The sequence below is a fragment of the Alligator sinensis genome, unplaced genomic scaffold, assembly GCF_000455745.1.
Source record: "Alligator sinensis unplaced genomic scaffold, ASM45574v1 scaffold1377_1, whole genome shotgun sequence".
Lineage (NCBI taxonomy): Eukaryota > Metazoa > Chordata > Crocodylia > Alligatoridae > Alligator > Alligator sinensis.
Window position 1 is genome coordinate 471,260 of NW_005842585.1, and position 15,177 is coordinate 486,436.

The window sequence follows — 15,177 nt, forward strand, 5'->3', positions numbered from 1 at the left end:
AATGATCATAATATCTTAAGACTTTTGGTTGCATCTGATCAGGTTTGATTTAGTCCATGGCAAGTATCTAGCATTGATTTGACAAGCAAGGTCCTGCCTGTGGCTGCCAACAGACCTGGTCAGGCATTTCCCAAGTGGTTGGAGAGCTTGACCTCTAATGGATGAAAGGTGAGAGCTCCAATTTGACCATCTGAATGAATGGCAAGGCAGCTCTGACGTGAGCTGGCTTGGCAGGAAAGGTTCATTGTTTGCTGTATGCTGATTCAGAGATAAAACAATCTGCCATCTGTTGTGTTACACAGAGACGGAGAGAGTTTGAGTTCCCTGCTACTGGCAGCCTTCAATAAAGAGGAACTCCTCCATTTAGCATCTGACAGAAAGGCTACATAGGTTCTTCTTCCTCCTAGCTTTTGCCTGGGGAGAGGAGCAGGATGATTGTACTTTGAAGAAAAACCACTATTATTTCCTTCCCTTAAGCTTGGAAAACTACTGCTCCACAGACCTGAACTGAACATTAATCGGGATGAGTGCTCTCATGATAGCTTCTCCTGAACAGATGCTCGTCATTAGGATTTCATAGCTCTGTATTAATAATTAAACTCATTAACTTTGCTTGTTACTAAACTCCAGTTTCATCACTTTCCACAATTGGAAAGTGACGACAGTTGATGCCACCTGGTGGCAAAATCAAATTTAATGATTCCCAGCAGGTTCCCTTTCCCAAGAAACCTGTCGGTTTTTTCCAAAAGAGGTATCTTAGTAGCCTATGCCTGAGGCTGAAGATCCCTCTGCTTTCTTAGACTACGTGTTGAGTCCCGCCTGCGTTGCCCTACACGTCACAGACAGACAAACTTACGTTCCAAGCTCTTTTAGGTGTTGTTTTTTTCTTTAGAGCAGAACTTGAATCCAAGGTGGCATGGTACCAGGAGAATCTTTCAGAAGTTGGGGATTTTGTCTGTTTGTTTGTTTTTTTCCTACCCCATTTATTTCATCTGAAAGTCCTTCCTTGGCCTCCCCTACTCTGTGCCTTGTTGTTCCAAGGTGTTTCACATTCAGCTGGTTTTCACCAGCTCAGGTCAGAGGCATCTGTCATGTTCCAGCAGACATTAGGTTTAGCTAGCTATTCAGGCCTGTCTAGCTTGTCAACTCGGTATGAATGTTTTGGGGGCTTAATGCAGACAAGGCTCTTTGGGTGAATCTGATATCTTTTATTTGGTTTGGTTTGGTTTTTTTAGTTTTTCTCCCTTGTTAATATGCCTGAGTAACTTTCCTGAGAACAAATCCTGCCAGCACATTTGACAAGTGACATCTTTCTTGGCAGAGGGAGGTAAATATTTCGGAGCCCCAGAGAATGTGGTTTAATCTGTCAGGTTTTTTCCTCGCTCCTTCTAGAGCTCCAAATGAGCATTGGGATGTCTGCAAGCTTGATTCATATTTAGGAACTGTTGTGATAATTCAGAACCTTGTTATGTTTTTCTAAACGGAGCAACTGGCACCCTTTTTTTTTTTATGCAGGGGATCAACCCCAGGGTAGATGCAAACCTTTGCAAAATGTAACAAACAGCCTTTTTAGGAAGAACCATTTGGATCTGCCTGGCAAAGCAGAGAGGGGAGCTTCTTATCCTGACAAGTAAAATGAATATCTATTTGCACTCCTGTATAACCTCTTGCCACCAAAAGAGCTAGGACTAACCCAGGATCTATTCAGCCCAGTATCCTGTCCATAACAGCAGCCAGTAACAGCTGTATAGACCTACTGTGCCTCACTCATTTGCTCAAAGGCCCTCTTTAGCAATGTCATCTGATGCATCCTCAGCAGTATTCCAGGGACCCTCCAAGTTATTGGTTTAGAGGAAGGAAATGACTGCATCCAAACCTGTTTTAGAAGGACAGCTTCTTCCTAAACTCTGTGGGGTTAGAGGCAGACTCATACCATGAAGTAGGAGGGTGTATAGTATCTTTTTTTAAGGCCAAGGTACTCTGTTTAAAGTAAATAGCCGTGGGACTGAGACGCTTACCAGAAACAGGTATCCAGACTGGGTGTGACGTGTGCTCATTAACTACAGTAGGGCTGTCTACCTTCTGAGCAGTCAGGGGCCTCATGGGTGTCCCCAGGTCACCATCACACAGATAGCCCAGGCCCCCTCCTGCCTTACTGCAGTCCCCCAGAAAATGAGGGGAATGATAGCCAGACAGGAGCCCGTGGGCAACCTGTTAATCTCTCGGGAGTGGGATGCAACTCATAAACCACAAGTTGGACAGCCCCAAACTTTTTTTTTTTTTTTTTAAAGCAGCCTGTACTACATTTTTGAGAACTCATTAAGGTTCTTCCTGGTTTCTCAGCACACCTTATACCTCTAATAGCAGCCTCAAAATTAACAGGGTCAGTTCAGGACTGCCTTGGAAACCTTACATTTGCCAACTGCTAGTCAGTTTTGCTAGTTACATATGCAATTAAAGAGGGTTCAGTTGCATTATAAAATAGACTTGGCTTGGAGGTAAGAGGTGAGGAGGGGGAGGAAGAATTTCTGTGCGCTTAAGTAGGTACATAACTGGCATTTGTTGTAATGGGAGCAACAGGCAAAGCATTAGGACTGTCAATTAAGTGAATTACAGGCTTCTCCAGTATGTATGTAAGTGGAGTACTCTGGGTCCTTCTAAACGTAACTGAGTGTTCTTGTTTTCCCCTATTAATGCATCATCTCTAAGGCCTTCTGGCTAATTGGAAACATTGCATTATTAACAGGCTGAGCCCACCAGGTATTATACCCAATTCGGAAAAATCTGTCCGTCTGTATCTTGTTGACACACAGCAGAGCACATGACCTTCTGGTTAGTTACCTTCTTGAATCCTGTCCTTCTAAACATCAAGGTCCATGGTTTCTCTTCCTCTGCTTTTTCATCAGCCTTGAGGCACTTATTTTATGCACAGAAATTTCATCGGGATGGAACTGAGCCGAGTTGCACTTGTTCAGGACCCCCTTCCTGTTCAGCGATTCCTTCTTGTTGCCAAACTCTAGAACTGAATTCAGGGATTGGTTTAAGGACTAGGTTTTGTTCTGATAACTTCTTGTTGTCTCCCTCTCACTCCATTGCACTAGGTTTGAAGATGCTCTACTTAGTCCAGGTCTCTTAAACTACACTTGATTTAAAAACCTTTTTTGCCCCAGAACTTCTGTAACTGAACAGTTCTGTGTATTGAACAGATGTTTGCACTGTTCCTTCAGGGAAATGCAGCCACTTTTTAGATCATAAAAACAGAGAGAAAATCCTATCCCAGAATCGGACCAACATTGCCTACAAACCCCTGCTTTACCACAGACATTTTGAGAGTGGGTGATTCTGGAATCTGAAAGCTATTCCCTGGTGCTATGGGACAATTGGGAATGTGGGCTATATTCTCTGGGTGAGTTACAATGTTACTGGTGATCTTTCAGGAGCATCTTGGATCTCCCCAAAGATGCACTCTGGCCTTTCTTGTCATTTTCTTCAGTACAACTTGACAGTTGTGGCTGGAAAACTGATGTGACCTGTATGTTTGCAGTAACTACGTGCAAGGTCCTCAGGGATTGTAAGCAAGAAACTATGAAAAATCTGCGCTTTTCACTTCAGTGGCTAAGATTTTTTGCCCTTCTGATGTTGGCAGGTAACTCTTACGATGCTGCTTGAGGTTTATTCTTTTTACCCCCTTGTCATTGAAGCAGTTGCTGCCTTCAAAGCAGGCTCTCAAGTCACTTTTTGTTGTAGACAGACAGGTTCTTGTGCCATGCTTCTGCAGGCACGGTATGATCCACTGTAGTTGCACAGCACGAGGCCTGCTTCCGTGAGGAATCAGTGTCACTCAGAATTTCATTTAAATTATTTTATTGCTGTGATTTGCCCATCAGAGCAGGCAGGGAACATGATGTTCATTCAGCAGAGCTTTTTACTTTTCACACAGGAAGTTAAGTATCGCCTTGTATTTTCAGTGGGATGTCCATGGTGTCCTCTGTGGTCAAGTCTGGACCAACCCTCTGAAATGTTAGCTGTTCTCCAGTCTGTATTTCCTGTGTCCCATTTCAACACATTTCTATTCTTGCCCTGTCAGTAGGGTGTGATGGGTGACTTCTAATGATAATACCATAGTTGGAGTCTCATAGTGAATAGTTTAGTTTTTGTACTCTGCCTGCAGAGGGGCCCCAGAATGACTCTAAAGCCAGTTAAAGAATTTGTGGGATTAGAAACCAGGTAGTTTCACCAATCGGTGACCTAAACTTTGCGTGAGTTGAGGAATTGCATTAAGGTTCCTATCCTGGAAGTGGCATGCATAGGACTGCAAGGGGTCTGCCTCTGTGGGTGGCTTGCACCACTGGGCCTAAAGCTGCAGGAGACTGGTAAGCTCTGACTTAACGCTGCATTGCTTTTGCTGTACTAACTGACAAATTGACCAATGGGAGACAGGGGTGGTGATGCTGTGGCTTGTGTGCACGCGGAGTGGGAGGTTTGTGTTTTGTTGTTTTTTTCCCCCCCCAAAGGTGCTGAGAAACTGCAGTTCCCATTGGCAGTGGTTGTGAGGTCTTAGTAAGCCCCTTGGCACTTAACATGTGTCCTTGAAATTTTGGAACCAAAACTGCCCCGCTCTTTGGAAACAGCAGTCATTTCTTTGTTCTCGGTATTCCACACACCTCTGTCATGGCCAGTTTACACTGTTGCTTAAATGTTTGCTGAACAGATGCAAGCAATTAACCAGGCCCACATTGGTGATGCCTTATTGGCAGAGAGCTGGAATCTGCTGATGTTTGATGGAAATTTTGCTGCTGATCATTGTGCTGAACAGCCCTGTAGATCAGAGCATGGTTTCAGTTTTTTCTTTATCCCATGGTCATGGAAGCAGCAGGGTCAGTGTGACTGAAGATCTTAACTGTGGCATTAAAGGCCCACTAGCACACTAGGGGGGAGCTTTGGGGTCATCATCCATAATCACAGCCAGGGGCAGACCCAGGAGGGGTGCAGTGGTACAGTCACACCCTTTGATTTCTGGTCTACCCAGTTTTAAAACCAACTGCCTGATGGCAGCAGCAACACTTCTTTTCAAGCAGCAATGAAGAAGTCCTTGATTTTTGTGGCTCATAATAATCTACCTGATTTCTTCTGAACTGTTCATTCCACAGGTGTTAACAACCCTTTCTCCTTTGTAATGGCCTTGGTTTTTCCACTAATCCATCTATGCCTTCTGCAATTCTGCTATCTGTTAGCCATTCCTGGTAGTATAGCTTGTGTTTCACAGCCTTGGAAACTGTTTCTAACTAGCTAAAAACACTAATTCAGGTGTGGAAATAATTTTCAGTAAAGCATTGGATGCATTGCCAAGATGCTCAAGAAGCTAAATTTTGTTTTATGAATCTGAAAGAGAGATGCGTATTTAATTCTAAGAACAGGACTAATAAAACATCATCTTTTAATTTTCTTTTTACCTAGTTTGTTGTGGTTTTTATGCATGGTGTGCATTATTTTATGCAAATTAATGCACCTTCTGAGGAAGGTATACTTGTATTTGCTTCTATCTTAAACTGAATAATATAGCCCCAAGCTTATTAGTAAAGATTCTAGTTTCTCTGTAACTGGGGAAAGATGTGTTAAACACAATGATGCACCACACTGTCTGGCCCCTTTAAAAAAAAAAAAAAAAAAAAAAAAAAAAATCCTAGATCTTCCCATGATCACAGCACTCCTGCCTTCCTACCTATCTAAGAATCTCCAAGCCCTTTACATCTTGCCCCCCCCCCCCCCCCCCCCACCCACACAGCTCCCTGGGGATTTGGTTAGTACATCATGACTTTTTAACAATACAAAAGGAAAAGAACAGAGCACCTGAGGTCATTAAGTGGGCTCTTTGCAACCACAGACAACCATGTCATGTATTTCCTTTATAGAAATGTGTCAAACTTTTGTTAGTTAATATTTGTGTATGGATTGCAGATTTTTAGTAATATATTGGAGCCTTATTTCATTTTGAAGGAACCCAAAATGTAAGATCTATAAGTAACCCTTTAAGAAATGGATTTACTACATTTGATTGCCAAGAACAGTGTGCTCGCTGCCATGAAGGTGACCAGAAAGAGCTGTGTGTGGAGAAGGCTTCATTTTAGAGAATCAAGTCAAGTCTAGAGCAACAATTTTTGAATTAGGCTGGTTATCTGTCCTCACCATAACCCTTTATAGTGGCTAGCATGCTGTTCTGAGCAGCTTGTGTTATGTTACTAGCAATTTTTCATTGTTATTTTACTGTTAAGTGATATGTTTTCCAGGACCTCTCTAGCTACTTTCCTGGCCTTGCCTAGGCTGTCTAAAATGACACTCCAATAATAGGGATGCATTTGGTTACAGACTTACCTGTCTAATTTGGTTTGGGAAAGAATTTGCTTGTTTGCTTCCCTTGGGATATACCTCTCCAAAATGGTCTGTCATACATTATTTTACTGTCCTGAAAATCCCTGCATAAAAATGAGCTGGTGAGGTTGCTTCTCCTCACTAATTGCAACTCAGATTAGCTCAATTTGTAAAATAAATGATCCTTCTAACTGGTGGTGCTGCAGACTCCAGCTGGTCCCTGCTGGCTTTTCTATTCTATTGCTTCTGCCTCTTGCAGCTTCTCTACCAGTAAAAGATTCAGCAATCAAATCAGCCCTGCTGCTGAGTTGGATTTGGAATCGAAGGCAGCTTGCTTTCCCCCAGCTCCCTGGCATCTTTAGGGCAAAGGAGGGCATAGCTCTCAAGTCAACAGGTCAGGTTAGGTGCAGGGAGTAAAGAGGAAAAAGGAACTATTCTTCCATCCCGTTGTCCATTACAGTGGTTTTCATCCTATGGTCCGTGACCCCCTGTTAGGGGTCCAGGTCCACAGACTATGTCTAAGGCAGTGTTTCTCAACCCGTGGGTTGCAAGAATATGAGAGGGTCATGAGCAAACGTTTTAGAATAGATTCTCCTTTAAAGGAGGAAAAATGTGGGAAATGGTGGCTTTTTCCTTTGAAGGCTGGCAGAGTTCCAGACCGCAAGGGACTGCTTGGGGCCCACCACCCTGCCTCACATACTGGGGAGCTAGGGCCTGGGGACAGCGGATTGGGGATGAGGGGCAATTGGTTGGGACTGCCCATTGATGTTTACAAATGGGTCCTGGTACAAAAAAGGTCGAACCGCTGGTCTACGGGGTCTGCAAAAGATCAGTCAAAAGGATGCAAGTTACCCATGCTTGCAATTCAGAGGGGTCCATACTTCCATTCAAGATTTCCAAAGAAGTCTGCACCTCCATTTTTGACACTTTTTAGAGATCCAGTAATGAAAAAAGGTAAACCACTGATCTATTAGCTACAATAACCATGCTTGTATAGCTCTGGATATGGGGACTTGACTAGCATCTTTCTAATGTTCCCAGACTTTTCTGCCTGCAGCCTATAATATTTCTCTCACTTGAAGCCGTTTTGCATCAGGCCCTGGTTAGTTCACACTTTTATATCCAGCCAAGCTTCATGCCCCCTCTGAAGGTTCACAGGGCTGCAATCCTAATGACGGCTACATGGTTGAACATCTCCAGCAAGACCAAGCAGGTATCGGTGTTCGTATACCTGAACACTGGGCCTGTAGCCCACTCACTGAAGCTGCAGAATAGGCCTTGAGTCCCCGAACGTTTGAGGCAAATCAACTGGCCTACAGTGTTTCTTCTGCTTGCTTGCTTGCTTCCCCCCCTCCCTAACACACACTTTGCTGGTATCAAGATATTACTGTTGTGGGAGGCATTTGTATTCTGATGTCACCTGGTAGCAGAAGCATGTGGCATAGCAGTGGGAGAGGAGGTGCTGGTGCAAAGTCAGTTATTGGGGATGTCTGATTGAAACCCTGGCTTGCTGCTGCAAAATGACTAGCCACTGTAACTCCACCCTCTCCTGGGGAGACTTTAAAGCTGATTCCATTTGCTCACTGAGAAACTTTTTAAAACTAACCCAGCTGTTTGAACCTCTACCACAGCCTCAGCTCAGAGCTTGCATGGACTCTTCTGTTAAACGGGTTTTGTGGGGAGGGTAGCTGGACTCTTCCCAGCTCAGTTACTCAAGTGATCCTGGGCATGTCCCCAGTAAAGCAGGGACAGTAGCCTTTTCTTTCATCCCGTCTTGCTTCATGTTTATGCAGACCTGAATTTTTTTGGGCCTTCTTGACTACTGTCACTGTACAGATATGAATAATGTAGAGAGTAAGCAGATGTGGTGAGTTTAGTCACCCTGTGCTGGTTTAGCAGCACAACTGCTAATTGCCTTGGGCTGTGTGGCTTCATCACTGAGGCGATGGAACCAAAGCTGTTTTAATTTCAGTCTGTCGGAAAAAGGGAGCAGGGGGCAGGAATGGTAACTTTTCAGCTAAGTGGAAAAGAACAAAGAAAGATACTGTATAAAGGTTTTTAGAGCCTACCTTACAACAGGAGACTTGCAACAGGACCTCTTCGACTGAAGTTGCATGATGGATAAATTTCTTCCCTGAAAATAGAAATGAAATTTACCTGCAGCAAAGCATTAGAACCATCTGAGACATTGCTGTTCACTTCACTGGGTTTCAGTCCCACCCTCAATGCCCCCTTGACAGATTCAGCTGCATCCTGGTTTGGGGTTTTGAATGATCCTTTTATTTATTTATTTCCAAAGCATTGCTCTTATGCTGCTGTCCAGTTGCATTTTTTAAAATGCAATGTAGCAGCAGCAGGCTAGCTTGGGTAATGAAAGAGTTCAAGGGTTCCTGCTCTGAGACAATAACAACATTGATTTAAGTTCAGGGGGAGGGGGCTGGTGAACAACTGGTCCTCTTGTCTGCTTTATTCCTTTTTATATGTGCTTGATTTAAAACAGAAGAGATACTGAATAGTTGTGAAGTCTGGGGAAGATCTGTATGTGGATGTTTCCTAGTTGTAATGGGTGCTGGGGTTTGTCTTTTTATTTCTCCCTTGCTGGATGTTGTGCAGTGAGTACCCTACACAGGCAAGGAAAGTGAGCCAGTTGTTCTGTAATGCATCTACAGCTGTGAAAGAGTTCCCCAGTCATCCAAAATGCTTCGGACCCTACATTCCTAACTCGAAACAAAACTTTGAGAATTCATGGAGGTCAGTGACACTCAAGAGCCATGTGAATACCCAGTGTTGAGTGAAGGGCCACATCACCATTTGCATACCTGGGTGGATTGTGGCAGACACGCACTAGTTCTAAAATTTAAAAAACAACCTGTCACATATGGGCATATGGCAAACTTCTAGCATAGCAGCACTGGCAAGTGGCCATATGCATATAGTATATGGGATGCATGCAGCAGCAAAAAGTAGTCTTGATAAGAGTTTTGTAAAAGGCCTTGGACAACAAGTTGAAGAGCCACTTGTGGCTTGGGAGCCAGGACTTAAATGTCATTTCTCAGATGAGTCCTCCCTCTCTGTTTACTACCTCTCTGCCTGCCATCACTTCTTTGTCCTTCCACCCTAGTGCTGTGGCACAAGATCCCTCCCTAGTGCAATACCTGCTATTTGAAGCGGCCTCCCTGTATCTCTGCTTCCTCCACTCTCCATTTCAGGTTATGACTCCTCACCACAGCTTGTTGATATCAGGGAATGTTGTGCAAGGGACAGTTGAGCAAGAGCAACTAAGACAGCAACAGACTCTAAAAAGAGTGAAGATGGGACCTGCTAGATAACCTAGGTAACTGCCTGCTGTGCCTAAGAAGCGTTTGCCACTCTGCTGGGCAAACTCATGGGACAGCAATTCAGAACCTGGTTTGTCAGGAAGAAAAGGGGAGATGCTATAAAATTAAATTGTGTGTATGGTAACCTGGTCTTCAACATTAGGCTGAATTCCTTCTACCTGTGCTGCAGGCTTACTAGTCTTTCCTGGATTAACATGTTAAACCAGGGGTGGGCAAAATATGGCCCATGGGCTGGATCTGGCCTGTGGCGCATCCCTTGGTTCCTTGGCCCAGGTACAGTCCAGCTGTGGCACATCCTGCTGTCTCCTGGGCATGCAGTGGGGCTGGGATGGCTCTGCAGCTGGACTGCCTTTCTAGGCAGCCCAGGTGGCGGCAGCTCCTTCTGGCTGCCACCACTGCTGGCCCCAGCCCTGTGGTACCAGCAGGGACCCGCCTGGGGTTGGGGCTGTGCAACGCCTGCTCCTGGCTCACCTGCTCAGGTTGAGCAGTGGCAGCGCAGGACAAGCTGTTGTTCAGCATGGGGGGGAAGTGACCCCTCCTCCTTCCATGGCCAGCAGTTCCCTGCTGTTGCTGCCTGGCACCCACACAGGGCTGCCTTGTGTCTCTGCTGTCTCTGGGCTGCCCCACGGGGTAGCAGGGACGGGGTAGCAGGGACAGCACAGCACAGGCACAAGGCATCCCAGCACAAGCTTCAGGCGGCTGCAGCAGGGAACTGCCAGCAGTGGGAGGGAAGGGGCTGCTTTTCCCCACCCTGAGCAGTAGCTTTTGTCCTGTGCTTCTGCTGCTCAGCCTGGGCAGGCAACACTGGAGCAGGTGCGGGGCACATGAGGTTAGGGCTGTACAGCACAGGTCCCCACTGGTACCATGGGGCTGGAGCCGGTGGCAGGAGCCACCTGCTACCTGGGTTGCCTAGAAAGGCAGTCCAGTCACCATGCTGCCCCAGCCCTGCTGAGTGCCCAGGGGTGGCAGAACGCACCATGGGTAGGTGGTGTGAAGCAGATGTGGGGTGGACTGGGTCAGGGCTGTGCCTGGGTTCCAGCTGATCTGCTCCGACGAAGGTGAGTCTGGAGTAGGCATGGGGCTGCACGCTGCTGGCAGTAGTGGGGAGGTGCCACAGGGCACACGGGCTCTGGGCTGTTGCCAGGTGAGGGCGGGTATTGATCTGCTTGGAGGAGCATGCTTTGGGGGGGTCCCATGCAGTCACCGCTATATACACAACAAAACACACGCAAGTCAGGACAAATAATTTAAAAATTAAAATATGCTGTCAGTGTTTGGTTGGGTTTTTTAGTATATAATTTGTTTTTTTTCTGGTTCCAAGATGGCAAACCCCACTCCCCAAAGGAGCACTTCTGGGGGCACAAGGAGAGACTTCTGGTGGCAAAGGTCAGGGGGTGGGACTTCTGGTCCCAAGATGGCAATCGGGGGCAGAGCACCTGTCAAGGGGCGGGGCTACTCATGTAGCCCCTTGGCAGCTCATCAAAACATATTAAGCTGCCCTCCACCTAAAATAATTACCCACCCCTGTATTAGACCTTGGATTTGTACAAAGAACACTGCAGGCTCCCATCTTTTTCCCTAAAGAGAAACCCTTCATTTAATTTGAAATGTTGTCCCCTGCTCTGTGGCCCAAAGGAAGGAGGTCATTATTTATAATGATCACTAATTATTCCCAGGCATGTTCCCAGCCTGGCCATTCAAAGATGAGAAACAGCACCTTGGGACCAGTAATTATTAACCAGGAATTGCCACCGGGAATAGGTTCACTGGTATTAAGCTGCTGCTTTTCATCAGTTTGTTAGGACAAGAATGGCAGACTCTTCAAATGGCATCTGATGAAGTAGGTTGTTGCATGTGAAAGGACTTGCCTCTGAAGCAGTCTCTAAGCAACCATCCTGTCTTGCCTTCTGCCAGAATTTCAGGCTAATGCTGATTATCATCTGTCTTCTGCCAGGTATGGTCACTTTCCCAGTCAGGTGTGTGCATATCAGCAAGCACCCAGACCCTTACAAGGTGTCTGAATTGCTGTTTTTTGTTTTGTTTTGTTTTGTTTTGTTTTGTTTTGTTTTTTTTCTTTTCCCCCTCATCTCTTGTTGGTCTTCTATGTCCTGCCTTTCTGCTTATCATTGTTAACCTTTCCCTCTCCACCCCACAAGTTCTCATTCATGGCAACTGGGAAACTAGCCTTTCCTTCCCACAAAAGGAACTGGAGATTCTTGCTTGTTGAATCGCTCTGCCTCTCCTCCTCCACACTTTCTCTTACGGCTGCCCCATCCTCTCTGGTGAGAGGATTCCTACTTGGATGAGTGGCAGTGAAGCAAGCTGCTATCACACCCATAAATGTATGTGAGTTGGCTCTGCAAGTCAGGCAGCAGACCAACCCCACAGGAGAAATGGATCTGTTTTGATCTCTACAGGTCACAAGAACGTGGACTCATGCATATGGGTCCAGTAGGTTGCAAACTAGCGGGATAAGTATTTGCTTATAGTGGCAGTAAAGGTTTTGTTGTTGCATCCAAAGAAAAGTAGCTCCAGGAGTAGACCCCAGTGTGTGTAAAGGAGTGGATTTCCAGCTGGTAAAGGGAACCTTTCTGGTAGAAGGGGTGAGAATTTTAAGAGCTTCCATCATCATCCTTGGTCCTTTTTCATGATTCTTTGAAAAGATCCATTTCCCTGGGAGACTGTGTTGTTAAGCATCTGATTCTGATCAGAAAGGTTGCTTTTAGGCCGCTTTGCTTTAGGAAGATAAAATGATATGATGACAAACTCTGGTTTCTTGGAAAAGACCTGCAGTAGGCATTTTTTTTTTTTTTTCTGTTTAGAAATTAGTATCTGATTCTTAGTGATTCAGAATACACTGAAAATGGGAACTTTAACCAGGCACTGTCCAGGGCAGGCTGGAAACCTAGCAGGGGTTGTAAAGCAAAGGGGGAAGGAGAAGTCTTTTGTTCTTGCCTCTTGGAAGCCAGGTTGAAAGAAGTGAAAACTTGTGTTGCACAACATGTGGTGATGACCCCAAAGCAGGGAGTTCCCTTGTAGATGCAAGCAGGTTACCTTGTCTATGCACTCTGGCGAGGGGAGAGATGTGGACTCAAGGTATCATCTGCTGTAAAAGGTCCCCCAGCACAGTTTGGAGGTGCTCGGAATCCATCTGCAGGCTCTTGTCTGTCCCCAAGGTTCAGGGTGGTTTGGGTGGGGTGGGGAGTTTGGTCACTGGGGAGGAATTCTTGCTTAATCAACTGAATTTTGTAGGTTGCTTATGGTAAGACATGGCCTAAAAAGCAGAATAGGTACCAGGACTAAGTGAGTACTCTTGTTCTTGTGTTCATGTCGAATCTGGAAGAAATTGTTTTTTGCAAATCTGACTTCCCTTTTGTCATCTTTTTTTTCAAACAGTGACTAGGTAGCCATGTCAGCCAAAGCCATCTCTGAGCAGACTGGGAAGGAGTTCCTCTATAAATATATCTGTACCACCTCAGCTATCCAGAACCGCTTCAAGTATGCCAGAGTGACTCCAGACACTGACTGGGATCGGTTGATCCAAGATCACCCCTGGCTCCTAACTGAGGTGAGTGGGATGATTTGCCCTTCTGAAGCACCATTCATCAGAGGACCTTTTGAGCCCTTGACAAACCATTAAGTTGTGCAGCCTGCTCCAAGTGATGGGCAAATACAACAGAGAGGGAGGTAAAGCATCTTACTTTCCAAGTTATACCGTAAGTCCCCACTCTCCTGCCTTTTCTCTCCCTTATCTGACTTGCCAAGGTTCCAGTTTGAGTTGGAGTATGCTATGCAGGAACTTTAAAGATGGCTGGGGCAGGTTGCACTCTGGCTGCCCTTCCGTGATGCATCTGAGCCAGAAACCTTTGGGGAGGAGCCAGCTAACGTGTCAGTAGACTGTTGAGGCACTGATGTGGGGAGGAGGTTGTGGGGGGAAAGCTGGCTTCAGGGATGGTATATCCTTTTCAAAGGAACATGACTTTGTTGATTTGAGGGCTTGCATGGTGCAAGTAGAGAAGCTTCCAAACCCAATGTTGCCAGTATCCACAAAGACCGTACCACAGACTAGAGTACGAGACAGTCTTGTTACTACTCCGCTCAAGGTATTTCAGTCCTCATTCCCAGTAATTTTACACTGCTCTGATACTGTCCTGCTCCAACACTCTTTACCCAAATAGTAACGCATGGGGCCAGGATGGCGTGTCTGTTCACAGTGTTTTGGTGCCAGGCCTTCACTGAGGAGGTTTAGTTCTCAGTGGATAGATTAAAGTAGGTTTTTGGGTTTTTTTTTTGTTTTTTTTCTGGATTTCCTGCAGCTGAACAAAACATTAAGGTGAGCATGATGCTCTTCTTCCCAGCATGAAATTTGTGTCCCTACTGTGTATTTTCTGCAGGAAGCTTCTCTGGAGTACTTGATGTTGTTTATCTTAACTGGCTCCTTTCCAGTTCATTAAGCCACTGGTTAGCAGAACTTGAATGTCCCACGTAGTCCATTTTCTTACTGATTGCAGCCTTACAGTAGCTAATTAAATGCTCACCACTTGACTGCATAAGTCAGTTACTGGAAATTGTCAGCAATCTCTCTCAGGTTTGCAAGAATCCATAAAGGATTACAAATGATACCTACCCACAGGATGGGTATGTTTAGGAGATTCTAATGTCTGCCTAACAAAGGGACCCTGCTATTACCATATTGTATACTACAGCTCTGTATGCTTGTAGCTCTACACTGTAAGTCACTATAGTGGTTATTCTAGTTGGATGGGAAAGGGGCTGTCCCAAAGAGGAAAGGGATCCCAATGGTGAGAAATTCTCACTTCTCACCAAAATGTGACCCATGTGAGCTTAATGTGTGCACTTCTTTTGGTGCAGCTCTTTGTAGACATCCTATATAGTGCAATTGTCAGTTAAGTGAAACACGATAACCTACTTGTTCCACCCTTATTCTTGACATTAGCAACTCTCATGTGCAGACATGTGGTGATAGCAGAGAAAAGAGCCTTATTCATGAGATGCTAAATTACATTTACTTAGTGTCTGGTATTTCATGTTCCAGTGGCAGTCTCTTTATGAGCCGCTGCTTGCTGGAGGAGTTTAAATTAATGTGAACTCCTGCAGCAAAAGGCACCAGAATTAAAGAAGTAATGAGCTCTGTCCAGTGTGGGCTCTTGGGGAAAGCAAGCAGTGGGACATATCCCCTTTTGACCATGACATTAGAACACCTACTGTAGCAATTCTGAGGCTCCCAAAACAAGTTGTATAGCTTCACCCTCTGCTGACATGTTGCCACCTCTGAGGAGAAACAAGGCAGCTTTTTAATTCGACCGAGCAACAAATTGAAACAGTTCAGGGCAAGGAGAGGGACACATCCTTTATCAGAAAGGAACGGCAGGGGTAGACCTGTTGGAATGTAACCACCTGCTTGGAATTTACTTGGCATCAGGGCCAGGAAAGGTGGGGGGGAAGTCCC

General features: G+C 45.5%; 1 protein-coding gene across 5 annotated transcripts in view; it reads left to right on the top strand.

The window, feature by feature from the left end:
• ACLY (ATP citrate lyase) overlaps positions 1-15,177 on the top strand; it is a 63,142-nt gene that overhangs the window by 10,312 nt on the left and 37,653 nt on the right. For 2 of the 5 annotated variants that reach the window (XM_006032768.3, XM_014524256.2), the window contains exons 1-3: positions 9,688-9,703; positions 11,502-11,661; positions 13,104-13,275. In XM_006032768.3, coding sequence (XP_006032830.1) covers positions 13,117-13,275 — 159 coding nt within the window. In that variant the 5' untranslated portion in view covers positions 9,688-9,703; positions 11,502-11,661; positions 13,104-13,116. Of the gene's footprint in view, positions 1-9,687; positions 9,704-11,501; positions 11,662-13,103; positions 13,276-15,177 lie in introns of those variants that run through there. The other 3 variants (XM_006032765.3, XM_025214506.1, XM_025214505.1) reach the window with 2 other exon arrangements.